The 20523-nt window shown below is 42.0% G+C and overlaps 1 protein-coding gene across 1 annotated transcript in view; it reads right to left on the bottom strand.

Annotated features, from left to right (window-relative positions):
• Nucleotides 1–20523, bottom strand: part of LOC142747942 (ADP-ribosylation factor-like protein 8B-A) — a 45499-nt gene that overhangs the window by 15451 nt on the left and 9525 nt on the right. Inside the window, exons 3-4 of the mRNA XM_075855058.1 lie at nt 15603–15676; nt 13690–13783 (exon numbers count right to left, since the gene is read on the bottom strand). Coding sequence (XP_075711173.1) covers nt 13690–13783; nt 15603–15676 — 168 coding nt within the window. The remainder of the gene's footprint in view (nt 1–13689; nt 13784–15602; nt 15677–20523) is intronic.

Raw genomic sequence — 20523 nt, 5'->3', positions numbered from 1 at the left:
ACTAATTATCCTAAATCTAAAATTGCTCATAACGTGCTAAAAAATGATAGTCTTTCAGAATAAAAAAACACTATTATCTACATTACAGCACCGGTCAGATTATGTAGGAAATAGGGCACTTATAATCTGGTGACAGAGGCTCTTTAAACCGGAATGAGTTGCCCTATTCTATCCTAACCAAACATCTGTGTAAGTAATACATAATAAAAAAATAAATTATAATCATTGCAGAATTTAATCCTTATATTCCCTTCAAGATGGTTTTCCGGACCTGTTCAAATGACCATTTACACATTTAGTGAGAACAGTGAATGTCAGACCAAAGTTAAAGCAGATCAGATAAATTATGTGCCAGATTTTAACCCCTTAATGACCAGCTTATTTTAAATCTTAATAAGCAAGCCATTTTTTTTCTTTGGCGTCGACATAGCTGTAGGTGGTCTTGTTTTTTGCAGGACAAGCTGTATTTTTTAATAGAAACATTTTGGGGTACCGTACATAATTTATTGATTAACGTTTAGCTGAGAGCAGGGAAATTTAATGGCTCCCTGTTCGGTTTATTCTGATGCAGCGCCGTGAAAATGCATATGTATCAGAATAAAGCCCATTAGTGGCTGCCGTGAAAAGGCGTTTTGGCGGTCACTAACGGGTTAATCAGACCAATAGACCATATCCACAAACTATTTTAAAAACGCTATCGGATATAGGTGGTGTACAGATTTCACTCTGCAAATCTACAATCTGTCAAATAAAAGGAGCTCACTGTGAATGTGGGATGTAATGCGGCAAAACAACATCACTGCAATCCGTTATTTATGGGCTGCGATTGTCATGTGTCAAGTATTTTAAAGGGATTGTGGGGTGACTCCCACCAATCTGAGCAGCCTCAACAACAATCACATCCCTCCACCCAGATTGATGTAGCTACGCGACTCCTGGGCACAACAGCTATCTGCAGCTAACATCTGAGGCAAATTATCTCTACGTACTACCCAGTTTTTGCCTCCCGATAACCTCCTGACTCAATTGTCCATGGTCCGGAGGAGCGCAGCAGGGCGGAATGATCTAAAATCATTGGAGTCCAGTCCCCGAACCAGAGAACGCCAACTGTCCCGCCATATTAGAGGACGACCGGCAGACTTCACCTGAACTCCTTGCTCCCACAAAGCAGGGTCTCCGCCTTCGGAACAGCCAATTTCCACCAGAGATGACTCCCCGCTCTGTAAATTTAAACTGTTACTCCAGCAGGAACCACAACTAACAGCTTCTAAGATGTCCAAGGACCTCACAAAAGAGATACGCGGAGTTGGGAGCCAGGACAAACATTCTGAAAACAATGGTGTCATCCACTTCTGAAGTCCTGACTGCGCATGACGCAGAGTTGGACTCCCTGAGAGCGGATCTGGACTCTGAAAAGCTGCGCTTGGAGAACTTTGAAAACTGTGCACAAAAGGGGTAACCTTTGAATTAGAGGCCTACCTGAAACTTTTGAGGACCTGAACTCAATCACAGCACTCTTCCAAATCTCCCCATAGACAGGTTGGAGATGGACGGCGTTCACAGATCCCTCGGCCCTAAAAGATCAGACGGTAAGCCACGCGACAGGGTTTCCTTGGTGGCATAATAGGTCAGTTTAACCACTGACACAAAAGGCCAGGGCCACATCCACCCTGACATTTCAGGGCCATGAGTACCAAATATTTGCCGACCTGTCTTCTATTACTATTCAGAAAAGATGCGGCATGAAGCCTCTTCTGCCGTCCTGCAACAGCACCAGATCAGATACCGCTGGGGACATACATTTAAACTCAAATTCTCGATAGACAATAAATCAAACTCGTCCTGCACAGCTGATGACCTCAAGAAACGTTATCACCCTGCAACTCCAACATGAACATGCATCTGCACATCATTCAAGCCAACAATTTCAGTCCTCTCGTGATGGCCCCTGACTTTGCCCCACCTGGGACAAAGTGCCTCCTCGTAAATAGTCGCAGTCCACCGTGAGACCAAGCACCTTGACAGACCCCAGGATGAGCCTACTTGATGGATAAGTACCGTATTTTTCAGACAATAAAAGACACACCCAGGTTTCAGACAGACAATAGGAAAAAAAAAAAAATTCAGATTTTACTACTTTTAGAAAGAAAAAACTATTTGTTACATTTAGATTTTTTGGTACATACGATTTTTTTTTTACATTGTGCTTGTGGAAAAAGTTTTGATTTTTTAAACGTACATTTTCAGGTGCGTAAAATAATATTAATCTAACTTTTTTTTTTACACATTTTATTAGTTCCCCTAGGGAACTTTAACCAGCTATCATTAGATCGCTGGTACAATACATGGATGAGTTACGGAAACAGCGTAACTCGCTGAGCTACGCTGTTTCCTTAACTAGTATTCAGTTCCATGGGAGTTACAGAAACAGCGTAACTGGTGAGCTACACTGTTTCCGTAACTCGACCACGTACGCGGTTTTCGGAGATATAGAGTTCCGGAAATAGCGTAGCTCGTGTTGCTACACTATTAACGTAACTCCCATTCACTTTTATGGGAGTTACGGAAACAGCTTAGCTCTGCAAGCAATCGGCTGTTTCCGTAATGCCCGACCACCTAACCAGGAAGTGGCCGGGAGACAGCGGAGCGAGTAAGCTAGAACATACTTTAGGGGGGCCCTGTTATAGAGATAGGTGCGAGTCCCAGAGGTGGGACATGCATCTAGCTGACATTTGTGGGAAGACTCCTATAAATGTTGGTTGCTATTGACAGCGGCATTTAACTAAACGTAACCTTTGTGTCCAGGAGCTAGTGACCCACACAATTTATAGTACTCGCTATACTACTGAACCTACTACTGCCACTCAAGGCACACCATGTCATTCGATTTACACATTCAACCCCCCCCCTTTTTTTCTTCCGCCTTCCCCTCGTCGGTCTGGAACTACCATCGTTACTGTTAGGCCCCTGATATGGCTGCACCTACCTTGAAAATGATTTCCCACAATGTCCAAGGCTTTAACTCCCGACAAACATTCAAAGGCGTTCCACTTCTAAAACTTGTCACTCCGACATCATTTGCCTTCAGGAGACTATATTCTCTACCACATCTGAGCCAAAATACTTGAGAGCGCACGTTTCCATCTTCCATGGCGCTTACGCTCACGAGAAAAGATGAGTAGTTATTGCCTTCAGGAGGAATCTGTATCTGTACTATAACGGCTGACCCTAGTAAAATCTCTATTTCAGAACTTCCTCTCCAACCTGTATTCCTCTCCTTCTGCATTAGATTCCATGAAGGCGGAACGCCTATTCGCTAACCTGACCTTACCGGAGATCTCGCCTTACAACCTTGACACCTTGGAGGCTGAGAACTCTGATGGCCTCCTGAACCTCTGTTTCAAAGACTTGAAACCCTCCAAGTCCCCTGGTCCAGATGGATTTTCCCCAATGTATAATAAAAAAAATAAAAAAAAAATGAACTGCATTATTAACTCAACTCTTTAATGCTCTTAGATCTGGCAGTACAACTCTTCCAACCACCCTTAATGCCCATATTGCAAGGATTCCCAAACCCCAAAAAGACGCATTCCTTATCACCAATTACAGGCCAATATCCCTGTTGAATACTGCCATTAAACTCCTGGCCAAAATATTGGTGACCTGGATTAACAGCTTTCGACGCGATCATCCATGGGGACCAAGCTGGCTTTGTTCTGGGCAGACAGACTAGAGACTGCACCAGGCGAGTTCTATCCTTGAGCCATACCGCTCGTAAAAAACGTCACATCAATGCTCACTTGATATACAAAAGGCCTTTGATACGGTTTCCTGGTCCTACATGGATTTCGCCTTGGGGAAATGGGGCTTCCAACAACGCTGTCTTGGGTGCATGCTCTCTATTCTACCACAAGTCAAAATCTGTTGTGCCGGTTATCATTCTGCCCCTTCCAATATAGAGCGTGGCACAAGACAGGGATGCCCTCTCTCCCATCTTGTTGATCCTGGCACTTGAGCCCCTGGCTATGATTTGCCAAAATCCAAATATTAGGAACTTGGCACTGGCGGGCATGCGCCACAAACGATCCCTCTTTGTCAATGATATGCTGATATTACTCTCCCACTCCATTATCTCCCTTCCCAACCTAATGAACACCCTATACGATTTTGCTTCAATATCTGGCCTCGCTATGAACCTCACAAAATCTGTAGTGCTAAATATTAATCTTCCCTCAGACCCTAGTCACTTTGTTTAGCCCGTTGAAAGGGGAATTGATTACAATCACTGGAGTACCTGGGCAGACACCCAACACCCTCTTATGACCTACTATTCTCTGCTAATAATCTTCCCCTCATCCGTACCCTCAATTCCTCTTTACTATCAAGGAAATGGATGTAGCTTTCCTGGATTGGACGCATACATGCGGTTAAAATGACACCCCTTCCCAAACTTCTATATATGTGCCAAATCCTGCCAATTAAAGTCTCACCACACATTGAATCTCCTTCAAAATCGCAACTTTTCTTTTATTTGGCGTGACGCACCTCCTAGAGCATCCAGGTCCACCCTATACTCAATTTAAGGTCGGATTTACACGAACGTGTAATACGTCCGTGCAACGCGCGTGCTTTTCACGCGCCCCGCACGGACCTATGCTAGTCTATGGGGCAGTGCAGACGGTCAGTGATTTTTGCGCAGCGTGAGTCCTCTGCGTAAAACTCACGACTGGTCCTATATTTCTGCGTTTTTCGCGCATCACGCACTCATTGAAGTCAATGGGTGCGTGAAAATCCTGCGCACCACACGGAAGCACAAAGGCATATTCACAAACAGACCCATATATACCCAGTAGAGATAATGTTGTAGATTTTATGTACAGTCCTATGTAACACCAGTTAACACACAGTAATAACCGAGTACAGATAATGGAGTAGATGTTGCCTGCAGTCCTATGTAACAGAACATATAACAGCGATTACTCCCTGAATACAGATAATGCAGTATATGTTACCAGCAGTCCTATGTAACACCGCTGACAACAGGGCGATGCAAAAACTAAAAGGCTCCTGTAGGTCTTTGTACCGGAGGGGTTAAACAAGGTGCTGATGCTAGTGTGTAAGAGCCTTTAGGCTGGTGCTAGACAGAGGTTTTAAAACTGGCAAAAAGGAAAGGTAGAGTAGTTGCCCCTGGCAACCAATCATTTCACCTCATTTCTCAGAGGTTTTTCTAAAACCGAAGCAGCAACATGATTGGTTGCCATGAGAAACTACTCCACTTTACCAGTTTTGATAGATCTCCTCCGGTGACTTGTTTTGTAGTGAGTGATACATCGCTGTCCAGAGGAATGCATTGAGTAGCCTGAAAGAGGGTTTTTTTTTTACTTTAAAAAAACAAAAAAAAAAAAACAAAAACCTAACAAATCCCTTTACTGGAGCGATTTTTGATCGCCGTATGCTGGGATTTCAGACTTGTCAGGAGCGATTCTGAAGAGCTTTTTAAGTGCTCCATGCATTCCTATTGACAGCAATCACAGAGACTTATCAATCTGTATAAATCAAAAGTCTGGTTCTAGGCTCACTCTAGGCCAGGAAGCCATCATTTACATCAAAATCTACCTGCAGAGGAAGGATGAGCTTTAGACATTTGGAATGTGCCTGTGGCACCCAAGCTTGAAATAAAGGATAGAATAATAGGTGCACATTACAAAATCGAAAACATTTTAAAAATGTCCCATTAACCCCTTCCCACTGTGGCCACTTAACCTTCCGGACAGCCTTATTTTTCAAATCTGACACGTGTCACTTTATGTGGTAACTTTGGAATGGTTTTACCTATCCAAGCTATTCGGAGACTGTTTTCTCGTGACATATTGGACTGTTAGTGCGTGAAAAAATGTAGTTGATAAATTCAATATTGTTGCAAAAATTTGCATTTTTTTAAATTTAAAATGTATCTGCTTGTTAACATTTCCCACGTCTACTTTATATTTGCATTGTTTTTTTCACATCCTTTTATTTTTCTAGGACGTTACAAGGCTTAGAAATTTATCAGCAATTTCTCACATTTTCAAGAAAATTTCAAAAGGCTATTTATTTAGGGACCAGTTCAGTTGTGAAGTGGCTTTGAGGGCCTTATATATTAGAATTGTCCCATAAATCACCCCATTTTAAAAATGTCATCCCTCAAAGTATTTAACCCCTTCCCGCTCAGCTCTACTACGTCGTGCTGAGCGCATCGTTCGCGCTCCGCTCAGTAATAGTACTGGCCCTAGTTAACACGGCACCGTCTTTCCCCAGCGCGTTTGAGCTGCGATACCTGCTGTTTCCGACAGCAGGCTATCACAGCTCAGTGTGCAGGAACCAATCGTGGAGGTCCCCGCCGATTAACCCCTTAGAAGCCACGTTCAATAGCAATCGCGGCTTCTTAGGGGTTAAACCACAATCGACGGCCCGCTACATGATAGCGGGTGGCGATGGCTACTATGGCAACCAGAGTCCTAACAATGGACTCCAGCTACGCCATCGACGGAAGCCTAGTGGGTCCTAAAAGTCATGACCCACTATGCTTGCCGTCAGTGAGTAGCTGACAGATCTAATACACTGCACTACGCATTAGTGCAGTGTATTAGAATTGTATTAGAATTGCGATCAGGGCCTCCTGCCCTCAAGTCCCCTAGTGGGACAAAGTAAAAAAATATATTAAAAAAAAGTAAATAAAAAGTTGTGTAAAAATCAAATAAAGTTTTATGGCTATGTTCACACAGAGTTTTGACGAGTAATTTGACGTGGAAATCGCACCGCAAAACTAGTCAAAAACAGCCCTAAAATGCCTCCTATTGATTTCAATGGGAGGCGGGGGCGGTTTTCTCCCGCAAGCGGTAAAACCGCCTCGCGGGAGAGAGAAGCGACATGCCCCATCTTCGGGCGTTTACGTCTCTGACTGGCTTCAATGGGAGGCAGAGAAAGCGTATTTCGCTGCGGTTTTAGGTCTGCGGCGCTCAATGGCCACGGGTGAAAAACGCCGTGAAAAATCGGCGTGCAGGGAGAGGAAAATCTGCCTCAATAAATACTCAGTGTAAAATAGCCTAAATCAGTCCTTTATTATTAATAAAAAACAAACAATCAAATAAACTATACATGATTGGTATCGCCGCGTCCGTAACGGCCTGATCTACAAAATTATGTCGTTATTTATCCTGCGCGGTGAATGCCATAAAAGAAAATAAACCATACTAGAATCACAATTGTTTGGTCATTTCACCTCCCAAAAAAACAGAATAAAAAAAAAAAAAAAAAGTTGAATGTATCTAAAAATAGTACTGATCGAAACTACAGTTTGGTACGCAAAAAAACAAGTCCTCGCACGGCTTTGATGGAAAAATAAAAAAAATAAAAATAAAAAAGTTCTGGCTCTTAGAATAAGGCAACACAGAAAGTAAAAGATTTTTTTACTAAAAGTATTTTATTGTGCAAACGCCATAAGGAAATAAAAAATACCTATAAACATCTGGTATCGCCGTAATCGTATCGCCCCGCAGAATAAAGTGAATATGTCATTTATAGCGCACGGTGAACGCTGTTAAAACAAACAATAGTAGAATTGCTGTTTTTTAGTCACCACGCTTCTTAAAAATCGAATAAAAACTGACCAAAAGTCGCATGCACCCCATGAAAAACTACAATGACTTCCTCAAGGGGTCTAGTTTCCAAATTAGGGTCACTTTTGGGGGAGTTCCACTGGGGTTTTTTTTTTAATAAGCAACTTTATCATGGAAAAAAAGGGCGATTGTTTTATCTTATTATTTAAAAAAATTTTTTGACAACTTATTTTTACGCTTTTTTTTAGTCCCACTAGGGAGCTTGAAGGTACAACTGTTTCATTGCTGTTCTAATACATTGCACTGCCTATGTAGTGCAATGTTTTAGAACTGTCAGTTGTTCACTGACAGCAATACAATGAGGCTCCGCCTCCAGGCGGGGGCTAATCTGCTTCCGTAGTGGCAGAGCAGGAGGCCATTGCTAGGCCTCATGTTGCCATAGTAGCAGTCGGCAGCCTTGCCATTGCATGGCAGGGCTGCCAATTTGCTACAAACCGCTAAGATGCAGCGATCGCTGCATCTAAGGGGTTAATGGCAGGGATCGGAGCTAGCTACAGCAGGGTGTCCGCTGTAGCATACAGCAGACACCCATTGCTGATGATGCCGGCTCAGCTTCTGAACCGGAAACCGAGCCAGCGCCATCTTGCCGTTGGTACCGGAAGACTTTTAGGCCCCGGCGGGCCTAGGAGGCTTCAGTTGTGGCAGACCAGGAGGCCAGCATTAGGCCTCCGGTTGCCATTGCAGCCACCGGCAACCCAGCGATCACGTTGCTGGGGGGCCAGTGGCTAAAAACCCCTTAGATGCTGAGGTCAATAGAGATCGCAGCATCTGAGGGGTTAATCGGCCAGATCGGAGGCTAGCTCTGGTCCTGGCCGTTACATCAGGGTGTAAGCTGAGTACGCACTATCACCGCGACGTAACGGTACTGCGCTATGTGGGAACCCCTGCCCGACAGTGCAGTGTATATATACAGCGGATGTCGGGAATGGGTTAATGTTTTTTGCGATAAAATTATTGTTTTGTTCCATTTATGGGTGTTTCCAAGTATAAACATAGCGATGTAATTAACGTAAGATCTAAATTTATTATACAATTTTACATCACGGTTTAAGATCTCTGCTTGCTGTTGCTCAAGAGGAATCTCCATTGTCTACATCCAATGGAAACAAATGTCCCGGTCATGTGATGGACACACAGGTGTACGCTCATTACAAGACAGCTCTAAAAACTGTAATGTAACAAGCCATGCACCTGTGCGTCCATCTCATGACTAGATTTTTAGGGTTAAACATATTGCGTTAATGTATAGCTAAAAATGAAGACCTAAAGAGCCTTATCAGGAAAGCGAAAGATGGGCTGCAGCTAAATACGAACAAATGTGGTCAACTGAATACATGAGTAATACTTGGATCAAGTATTAACAAGGGATCCAGCAACCCAGAAACAAGACAGCCTGGAGGCGATGTTCGGTCATACCCCTGTAGTTCCTTCACACAAGCAACGGGAGTAAGTGACAGCACAGCGCGATCACGCTGTGCTGTGGATTAAGCTGGATGTGAATGGAGAAGTGTAAGACGCTAATTGGTCAGCGTCACACTTCTCTTTACTACGCCCACTTGGTCAAGAGTTTAAAAAAAACTAAAAAAAAAAAAAACATCCACTTGGGCATTAAGAAAAAATTAAAAGGCTCATAACATTGTCAAAATTAAACTTTTTTTTTCTTAAAAAAAAACACATTACTTATCAACATTAAAGCGCCTATTAGATTAGGTAGAAGATAGGGCAGTTATACACCGGTGACAGAGCCTCTTTAACCCTTTCACGACCAAGGACGAAAATGCACGTCCTGGTCGGCTGCTAGTTCCCGCACCAGGACGTGCATTTTCGTCCGCATTTCAAACTGTCACTGTGTAAACACAGAGTGACAGACCCGCGCTGACAGCTGTCCTAGACAGCTGAGACATCAGTCTCGCCGGACAGCGGACCATCGCCGCTGCTTTCGGCAGTTAACCCCTTAAGTGCGGCGACGGATTGCCGTCGCCGCATTTAAGTGGTTTGAAGCACATCGGCAGCCCCCACGAAGTGATCGTGGGGGCTACCGATGCTTGTCACGGCAATCGGAGGTCAGATAATGACCTCCGGGTTGCCATGCACGGAAGCCTCGGAGGAACAGCCTCCGGCCGTTCCTCCTCTGCTTCCTGTCAGTGTGACAGTCACGTCACAATGACAGTTAGAGTACATTACAATACGTGTGTAGTGTAATGTACTCTAGCAGCGATCAAAGCTGCAAGACTAAGTGTCCCCTAGTGGGACAAGTAAAAAAAGTAAAAAAAAAGTAATAAAAATGTTTTTAAAAAAGTGTAAAAATAAAAGTTATAAGTTCTATAAACACAAAATGCTTTTTTTCCTATAATAAGACTTTATTATAGAAAAAAAATGAACACGTTAAAAAAGTACACATATCTGGTATCACCACGTTCGTAACGACCCCATCTATAAAACTGTAATGTTATTTTCCCCGCACGATGAACACCCCAAAAAAAATTCAATAAAAAACGACGACAGAATCACAATTTTTTTGGTCACCACCGCTCCCTAAATAAAGAATAAAAAGTGATCAAAAAGTCGCATGTACCTGAAAATAGTACCAATAAAAACTTCTATCCGTCCCGCAAAAAACAAGCCCTTACACAGCTTTTTTGACTAAAAAATAAAAAAATTACGGCTCTCAGAATATGGTGACACAGAATTTTTTTTGTTTATAAATAAGTCATTTTATTGCGCAAACGCTAAAAATAAGGACCAAACCTATAAACATATGGTATCGCCGTAACCGTACCAACCCGCAGAATAAAGTAAAAATGTCATTTATAGCGTACGGTGAGCGCCGCAAAAAGAAAACCTAAAAAACTGTGTCAGTATTCCTGTTTTTTGCTCAGGATTGCAAAAAAATTGAACAAAAAGTGATTAAAAAAAAAAAAATCGCATGTACCCCAAAATGGTACCAATGAAAACTACAGATTGTCCCGCAACAAATAAGGCCTCACACGGCTCCAGTGGTGAAAAAATAAAAAAGTTCTGGCTTTCAGAATATGGTGATGCAAAATGTGCAGTGTCCAAAAGCGGATAAGATCGGGCACCATTTATCAGTGCGACACCGGCCACACATCTATGAATTATTATTTATTTACCCCATTATTATACCCTCTTATTATACCCTGATGTACTCCGCACAGATTACACATACCCTGATGTACCATGCACAGCTTACACATGCCCCCCACATTATAAACTGAAATACCAGCGAAACCCAAAACAGAAAAACTACCAAGCAAAATCTGTGCTCCAAAAGCAAAATGGCGTCCCTCCCTTCTGAGCCCTGCAGCGTGCAAAAGCAGCAGTTTGCGCCCACACATATGGCGTCGCCATACCCGAGAGAACCCGCTTAACGTTTTATGAGGTATTTGTCTTCTGTGGCACAAACTGGGCACAACATATTATGCACTAAAATGGCATATCAGTGGAAAATTGCAATTTTCACTTTGAACCATCCGCTGTGCATTAACCCCTTTGTGCACTATGACTCAATTGCCGGTCATGGTGCGGCGGTTGATGTATGGAGCGGGCTCATGTGCTGTGCCCGCTCCATACGCTGCGGGTGTGGGCTGTGTATTACAGCAGGCCCCCTCGGTACTAACGGACAGGTACAGCGATCGCTCTGCTACAGAAGCCTGTAAGAATAACAATATACTGCAATACATTAGTATTGCAGTGTATTGTACCAGTGATCCAATGATCGCTGGATCAAGTCCCCTAAGGGGATTGATTAATAAAATGTGTAGAAGAATTATAGTTATTAGTAGTGAGATTTTTTTTTTTAAAGTTAAAAAAACAAAACACCTTTTCGCATTTTTCTTCTAAAGTAATGTAAAAAAAATCAACAAAATTGGTATCGCTACGTCCGTAAAAGTCAGAACTATTACAATATACCATTATTTAATTTGCACAGTGCACACCTTAAAAAAATGTAATAATTGAAACCGCCAAAATTGCATTTTTTTTTTTTGTCACCTTCGCTCTAAAAAAAAAAATGTAATACAACTTTTGAATCTCTTTTTATGTACCAAAAAATGGTACCAATAAAAACTGCAGCTCCTCCCGCAAGAAATAAGCCCTCACACCGCTCTATTGATGGAAAAATAAAAAAGTTATGGCTCTTGGAAAGCGGGGAGTGAAAATCTAAAATAAGAAAGCAAAAAATGGATCAGTCCTGAAAGGGTTAATTCATTTCTAATGAAAAAACTTTTGACCACATGTTGGGTATTTCCGTACTTGGGAGAAATTGCTTTATAAAAAAATGGTTGTTTTTTTCCTCCTTTATCCCTTGTGAAAATGAGAAAATTCAACATTTTAGTGGAAAAAAATTGTGATATTCATTTTCGCGCCCTAATACTAATAAACTCTGCAAAAGACCCGTGGGGTGTAAATGCTCACTATACCCCTAGAAAAATTCCTTGAAGGTTATTCCAAAATGGGGTCACTTTTGGGGGGTTTCCACTGTTTTGGTCCCTCCAGTGCATTGCAAATGCGACATGGCACCAAAAACCATTCCAGCAAAATCATAAATCCAAATGGCGCTCCTTCCCTTCTGAGCCCTGCTGTGGGTCCAAACAGCAGTTTATTACCACATATGGGGTATTGTCGTAATCGGGAGACATTGCTTTACAAATGTTGGGGTGCATTTTCTTCGTTATTCCTTGTAAATAATAAAAATGTATATGTTGTTTCAGAAAAAAAGTACATTTTAATTTTTACAGACTAATTCCAATATATTTTGCGATAAACCTGTGTGGTCAAAATGCTAACTATACCCCTAGATAAATACCTTAAGGGGTCTAGTTTTAGAAATGGGGTCATTTATGGGGAGAGTCTATCGCTCTGGTAGCTCAAAACCTCTCCAAATATACAGTGGGGCCTAAAACATTTTCAAGCAAAATATGAGTCCTGAAAGCCTCCGGGTACTCCCTCCCTTTCAGGCCCTGTCGTGTGTCCAAGCAATGCATTAGGGTCACAATGGGGGCATTTTTGAAAACAGGAGAAACAGGGTGATAGATTTTGGGGTGTGTTTCTTCATTCTCATGGTCGCTTTACAAAGAAATCGGTCTTCAAAGTGATACTTTTATGAAAAAAGTGAAATTATATTTTTTTACGCCTGCTTTGCATGAATTCTTACAAAAAAACTGTGGGGTCAAAATACTTACAACACCCCTTAATAAATACCTTAAGGGGTGTAGTTTTCAAAATGGGGTCACTTGTGGGGGTTTCCACCATTCTGACACCTATGAGCCTCTGAAAACCTGGCTTGGTGCAGGAAAACAAAATGTACTTCAAAATGTATAAAATGATGATTACTAAATTTGTAAGTCTTCCAAATTGCTCAAAAAAAAATTTTTTTTTCCCAAAGTGCTGCCAAAATAGAGTAAAGAGATGGAAATATATATTTAATTAAAAAAATTGTGCAGTATGTGTGTACATATGTCACATATTGCAGTTAAAAATAGGGAAAAATGATAATTTTTACAAAATTTCTTCAATTTCTCTATTTTTTTATTAATTTTCGCAAATCGTATCAGTCTACTTTTACCACTAAAATAAAGTACAACATGTGACGAAAAAACAATGTCAGAATTACTTGGATATTCAAAACTTTCACAGAGTTATTCTCTGATAAAGTCAGACATACCAGATTTGACAAATCTGGCTTGGTCATTAAGGTACAAACATGCCCGGTCATTAAGGAGTTAAGAATACCATGGAGAGAAAAGGAAACAATTCAACCCAATCAGGTTTAACCTTTTTACTTGAAGCCAAACTGGCCAGACTGAAGCTGCCTTATCTTTTTTTTTTTTATCAATTATGCTTGGAAAAGTTAAAGGGCACAGAGGAAGAGGACGAGCAGCAACATGGTGGTCAGATATAAAATCACAGGAATTATGAACATGCTCCTGGAGTAGAAAAACAAAAAAAACAAAAAACAAAAACAGGGTTGTACAGCATACCAGATGAAATGGCCATCATACATACAACTTACAGGGATTCCATGCAACTGCGGCTTGTCTAGCAAGTTGTGTAATTCATATTTTGACGCTTCCACTTTATCCAAGTCTGCTGCATCTACCATGTACCTGATGGGAAAAAAGGGGGGGGGGGAAGAAAAAAAACAAAACTTAGAATTGTAGAGACATTGTTTGAACACAGGTGTGACTAGGCCCATAAAGGGAAGGTGTTGCGAAAAAAAAAATATATAATTTTCTATCAATTTGCTTTTAGTGTTTTATTAAAAAATGTTTTATTTATTTGTGTTTGACTTTTTTTTTTGCAAACTTTCTTCACTATGGGGGCTGCCATTTTTTTTTTCATCTCTGTATGTGACGATTAACGACACATACAGACATCGAATACGGCACATACAGCCCCATAGAGAATGCGAACGGGAGCCGTTCACATTCACTATGGTGTACGCCGCCTGTGTGGGAACAGCGCATGCGCTGCTCCCACACATTCCAAATGGAAGGTCTTCGGCCAAGCGACACAGCACCATTTTCTTGTGGACCGGAAGCCGCGGCCGGACAGTAAGATGACTACTTCCGGTCGCGGCTTCCAGACATGTGTTCTGAAGCGAGCGGACGGACCAGAGAGCGGCGGCGGCAGGAGCAGGTAAGTTATTTCTGTGTATGTTAGTGTTTTAGTGTGTGATTACCACTGTATGTAAGCCTACTACACTGTGTATTCACTCAAAAAAAATGGCGGCACACAGTGTAGGAGGTTTGAACATTCAATCCCTTCCTTTCTCCCAGCACTAGCCAGGAGAAAGGAGGGGGGATTCTGAGAGCTCACTAGAGCGAGTGTGTCTTCTCCAATTTTGCAGCATAAAGCAATGTGGTTGCTTTACCACATGCCAATGCTGCAATTTTGGGAATTGCTCCCTCTAATGACCAGCACAGGGAACTGTTATAAATTAGAATCTAATTTTTAATATTTCTTGACTTGTGAAAAAATTTAAAAAATTATAACAATGTCTAATTATGTATACACTAACTGTTTAACCAAAAAAAAAAAAAAAAAAAAAAAAAAAAAGCAGAGTATACATCAAGTTCCTATCAAGTTACAGTGAATACTTTGTGACTGCTTTCCAGCGGTGACAGACTAGATTTGCTCTAATGTCCAAAGTCCCTATAAAATTTATGCTGGGACCTGTAGGATGGATTCAGAGTTTCATTGAGCCAAACACAGAGGAGACAAAAGAGGGGATATGTATCACTGTCTTTTATAAACTTCCTTGATGTATCCATCCCCTAACCTATCGTATTATTACAATGCAGTCACGTAAGGATACAGGAGTGTGCCAACATCATTACATATGGGTGTTCGATGTATTGTGCAGCTGATATTCTGCTGCAAGAGCCAGGATTGGAGAAAACCCAAATCCTTGCAGTTTAACCAGGTCGAATAACCACAGAAACAAAGTGGTTTGATAGAGGGAAGGGGTGGGGGGGTCCCTATTTCAAGCCACCAGCACAACCATCCCCCCCCCCCTCCAATGGGTTGCCAAGGGCAGGCAGGGGCCTAACCGGTCTACCATGGCCATAGGTCTATTAGGGCTTAATAAACGGCTTGTCAGTGTTACACTGAAAGGCATAATATATTGAAATGCATAATCGGAGCGACAACAGGAAAACAATATTGAGGTACCCTAGTGGGGAAAAAAATAAATAAAAAAAAGTTGTAATAAAAGTGTAGCCAATAAGTTATATGTAGCCCAAAATGTAGCAATTGAACCATAAAGTGGCCCTGCAAAAAAAAAAACCTCATACCGTCACAGCAATAAGAAAAAAAAAAAAAAAAAAGTCTGCATCCTAATGGGCCAAAATAGGCAGTGTACTTAAGGGGTTAAATAGCAAACGAATAAAAGTGCTATGCAACATACAATAAAGTCTTACTTACAAAACGGCATTAACACCTCTACAGTAGCGCTCCCACATACTGCGAAATCTTGGTTGACCTCCAATATCCCAAACCTGCAAGAGAAAAAAAAAACAAAAAAAAAACACATTTGTGGCTGTAACTATTACAAAGTGTTATTCTGGGCAAAATGAAGAAAACCCAGTTAAATGTTACACCCGACGCCTGCCTAAACGGAGCACCTTATTTCTATCTTTTACCCCATAGGTCGGTCAAGCTAGTAAGGCCCGATAGTGGTCTACAGAAATCTGTGTGTGCAGTCTCACAGGACGATTCCCACAGCTTTTCTCCTGACATTCATCATGCTCCACCCAGTGTCCGGAGCATTGCACAAAACATGGACTCCACTTCTACAGAGCCGCCTCCTTGTCGTTTATGTTGTATCAGCTAATCACTATACCTTGACAGCAGGGTTTGCAGGTCCGGAATCTACAGCGACATTTTTTGGCGTTGCTGTAGAAAAGGATGAGCGCTCCAGAGTGCTCATGATCTAAGCAGGAGCTCCTGTACATAAAGACTGCTGTATAAAAGATAGAACCGGAGGAACTGACGACCCCAACTGTTTAACCCTTTGATTGCTGCGGCTCATGACTGCTGAATAATCAAAAAGGGTACTCTCCTGTTGGATGGTGTTAACAGAAACCCAGTTATGCGATCGGAGACCGGGGGTACCTTCTGCACTCAGCCCTGGGGACCTAGAAAGGTTTAAGAGGATGCTTTGTGTTGCCCCAACAGCAGCCTGTGTCAGTGACTCAGTATAATTTATTAGCACACCGGAGTAAGCTAATATATTGTAAAGTAATAACTTTAGCAACTTCGTCCCTCCATAGGATATAAAATAAAAATACGTTGCAGGAGTACACATACAGGAGCTCTGACAGCTGCTGTCTCGTACAGCAGTTGCCGCAGCTCCTACAGCGGGGACCGATTGTCCCTGCTGATTAACCCCTTAGAAGCCGCGTTCAATGGCGATTGCGGCTTTTTAGGGGTTAAACCACCATCGACGGCCCGCTACATGATAGCGGGCAGCGATGGTTGGTATGACAACCGGATGCCTAATAATGGCGTCTGGTTATGCAATCTACGGAAGCCTAGTAGGACCTGACCAAGTCAGGACCCACTATGCTTGCTGTCAGTGAGTAGCTGACCGCTCTAATACACTGCACTACGAATGTAGTGCAGTGTATTAGAATAGTGATCAGGGCCTCCTGCCCTCAAGTCCCCTAGTGGGACAAAGTAAAAATAAAAAAAAGTTGTGTAAAAATAAGAATAAAAAGTTTTAAAAGTAATAAAGTAAAAATCCCCCTTTTTCCATCAGTCCTTTATTATAAATATAAAAAAAAGATAAATAAACTATACATAATTGGTATCGCCACGTCCGTAACGGCCTGAACTACAAAACTATTTCGTTATTTATCCTGCGCGGTGAACGCCGTAAAAGAAAAAAATAAACCATACCAGAATCCCAATAGTTTGGTCACTTCACCTCCCAAAAAATGGACTAAAAAGATCAAAAAGTCGCATGTACCTAAAAATAGTCCTGATCGAAACTACAGTTCGTTACGCAAAAAATAAGTCCTCGCACGGCTTTATTGATGGAAAAATAAAAAAGTTCTGGCTCTTAGAATAAGGTAACACAAAAAGTGAATTATTTTTTACAAACAGTATTTTATTGTGCAAACGCCATAAGACATAAAAAAAAAAACTATAAACATCTGGTATCGACGTAATCGTATCGCCCCGCAGAACAAAGTGAATGTCATTTATGGCGAACGATGAATGCTGTAAAAAAAATAAAAACATATCGTAGAATTGCTGTTTGTTAGTCACCACACCACTTAAAAAAAATAATAAAAACTGATCAAAAGTCACATGCACCCCATGAAAACTACAATGGATTCCTCAAGGGGTCTAGTTTCCAAAATGGAGTAACTTTTAGGGGGTTTCCAATGTTTTGGCACCACAAGACCTCTTCAAACCGGACATGGTGCCTAATAAAAAGGAGGCCTCAAAATCCACTAGGCACTCCTTTGCTTCGAAAGCCTGTGTTTCAGTCCATTACCGCACTAGGGCCACATGTGGGATATTTCTCAAAACTGCAGAATCTGGATAATAAAGTATTAAGTTGCGTTTCTCTGGTAAAACCTTCTGAAAAAAAAAATGTAAAAAGTATTTTCTGACAAAAATAAAATGTCAATTTCACCTCTACTTTGCTCTAAATTCCTGTGAAACATCTAAAGGGTTAATTCACTTTCTAAATGCTGTTGTGAATACTTTGGAGGGGTCTAGTTTCTAAAATAGGGTATTTGATAGGGGTTTCTAATATATGGGCCCCTCAAAGCAACTTAAGAACTGAACTGGAACCTAAAAAAAAAATAATGAGCAGTGCCCACACCGAGATGACCCCAGTTTTGACCGTTTGTATAAACGGAGACCCCTATTAGACCATTCCAGTGCCTGGTTTCCCAAGCTGTGGATCATGCTAGGCTGGAACTATGAGAAGTGTAGGACACCGTTTGGTCATAGATTGGTCAGCGTCAAACACTTCTCTTCACAACGCCCAGTTGGTAAAAAGTAAATACACGCCCAGTTGTCTATTAACCCCTTAATGACCGCCGATACGTCTTTTTACGGCGGTCATTAGTGGGCTTTATTCTAGAGCGCCGCCATTCTACGTCGCTGCATTAGAATAAAGTAAACAGAGCAGGGAGCCGTGAAATCTCCCTGCTCTCAGCTGCCAGAAGCAGCTGAGGGCTGGGGGCGTCCCTGCTCTGCCGGGTGAGATCGATATTAGTATCGATCTCACCTGTTTAACCCTTCAGATGCGGTGCACAATAGCGAGCACCGCATCTGAATGGTTTTGGAGAGAGGGAGGGAGCTCCCTCTCATCTCACTGACACCCGGCGATAAAATCGCCGAGTGTCTGTGTCTTCTATGGCAGCCGGGGGTCTAATAAAGACCCCCAGGTCTGCCTGCAGCGAATGCCTGCTAGATCATGCCGCAGGCATGACCTAGCAGATGCCTGTCCGTTTTAAACGGACAGGCAGTAATACACTGCAATACAAAAGTATTGCAGTGTATTATAATAGCGATCGGAGGATAGGGAAGTCCCCTAGTGGGACTAGTAAAAAAAGTTTAATAAAGTTAATTTAAAAAAAAAGTGAAAAAAAAAAAAAATGAAAAACCCAGCTTTTCCCCTTACAAAATGCTTTACTATTAAAAAAAACTACAATAAAGCAAAAAAGTTACACATATTTGGTATCGCCGCGTCCGTAACGACCCCGACTATAAAGATGTTACATTATTTAACCCGCACTGTGAACGCCGTAAAAAATAAAATAAAAAACAATGGAAAAATTGCTGTTTTCTGTTAATCCTGACTTAAAAAAAATGTGATAGAAAGTGATCAAAAAGTCGCATCTACTCTCAAATGGTACCAATAAAAACTGCAAGTCGTCCCGCAAAAAACAAGACCTTATACAGCTATGCCGACGCAAAAATAAAAAAGTTACAGCTCTTCGAATGTGACAATGGAAAAATCTAAAAAATGGCTTGGACATTAGGGCCCAGAATGCCAGCAGGGGGAAGGGGTTAAGAAACTAATTAGCATAAATTTAAAATTGCTCAAAAATGATTGTTTTTCAAAATAAAAACCACTGCTGTTATCTACATTACAGCGCCAATCAGATTATGTAGGAGATAGGGCATTTATTATCTGGTGACAGAGCCGCTTTAAGGCCAAAACAAGGCTGAGTCTTTAAGGTGTTTACGACCACCAATATGCCTTATAACGGCGGCCGTTAAGGGTACTTATGCCAGAGCACGGCCTTTTATCGGCGCGGTTACATATTCCCGGCATGGGTGTCCTGTGCCGGATAAATCGGGTGTCGGCCGGCCTAAAGACAGCCGGGTACTTCGTTCTCACCCGTTTAACCCCTTAGAAGTGGCGCTCAATAGAGAGCGACGCATCCAAATGGTTTTGGAGGGAGGGTGCTCCCTCTCTCACCCCAAAGGCACCCTGCAATTGAAATCGCAGGGTGCCGATGGCTTCTATGGCAGCTGGGCCCGAACAAAAGTCCCCCAGGTCTGCCTGTAGCGGATGCCTACTAGGCCATGCGAGCGGTTTCTTGCCAAAAAAGCCATATACATTTTTTATTTTTTTTTAAAAAGCTTTTATTTCCATCTCCCATTGATTTCAACGGGGGTTGTGTGACGGAAAACACCTCAAGATAGGGCATGTCGCGTCTTTCCTGCAAGCGTTTTTTTAGCTCACGGGAAAAAACTCCTCCATCTCCCATTGAAATCAGGAGGCAATTTCGGCAGTAACTTGCCACGGTTTCCGCGGCAAAATAGTCAGTATGAGCAGGGCCTAAGGCATTTTCAGGCATGGTCATTACAGAGTTAATTGAGTTGCCAGAAATGCAACACATGGTCAAAGTTAGGCGTAGTGGATGGCTACTGTAATTGGGGTAGGAGACACAATATTTAGCATACATACTGGTGTGAGATAGGGACACACCATGGCCAAACTGCGTGAAGATAGTTTCCAGTTTTTTTTTTGCTGCAATTCTGGTACAATCCCATCAAAAACATATATATTTACATGTGTTTTTGTTACAGTGTGCATTATTGGCGTGGCTGTCTCCTCATTACTGCTGTGACGCTGTAAAGTCCGGATCCGCTCTGCATTGTGGGCCTGGGGCCACAGTGTGTTTGCTCCAAGACCTTTCTAATATTTAACCAGGCCTACATACTCTACCCTAGTATACTTTACCGAAATCTTAGAAATGCCTCTGTCTAAAATGCTCACGACACAGGTGCGGTTTAAAGTAAGGGTATGTTCACACGGCCTAATTTAGTCTGGTTTTCGGGCCATAAACGCCCGAAAAATCGGAAGCAGAAT

The sequence above is a fragment of the Rhinoderma darwinii genome, chromosome 3, assembly GCF_050947455.1.
Source record: "Rhinoderma darwinii isolate aRhiDar2 chromosome 3, aRhiDar2.hap1, whole genome shotgun sequence".
Classification (NCBI taxonomy): domain Eukaryota; kingdom Metazoa; phylum Chordata; class Amphibia; order Anura; family Rhinodermatidae; genus Rhinoderma; species Rhinoderma darwinii.
Note: the sequence above shows the minus strand (reverse complement) of the source record. Positions and strands in the feature narration are given on the sequence as shown.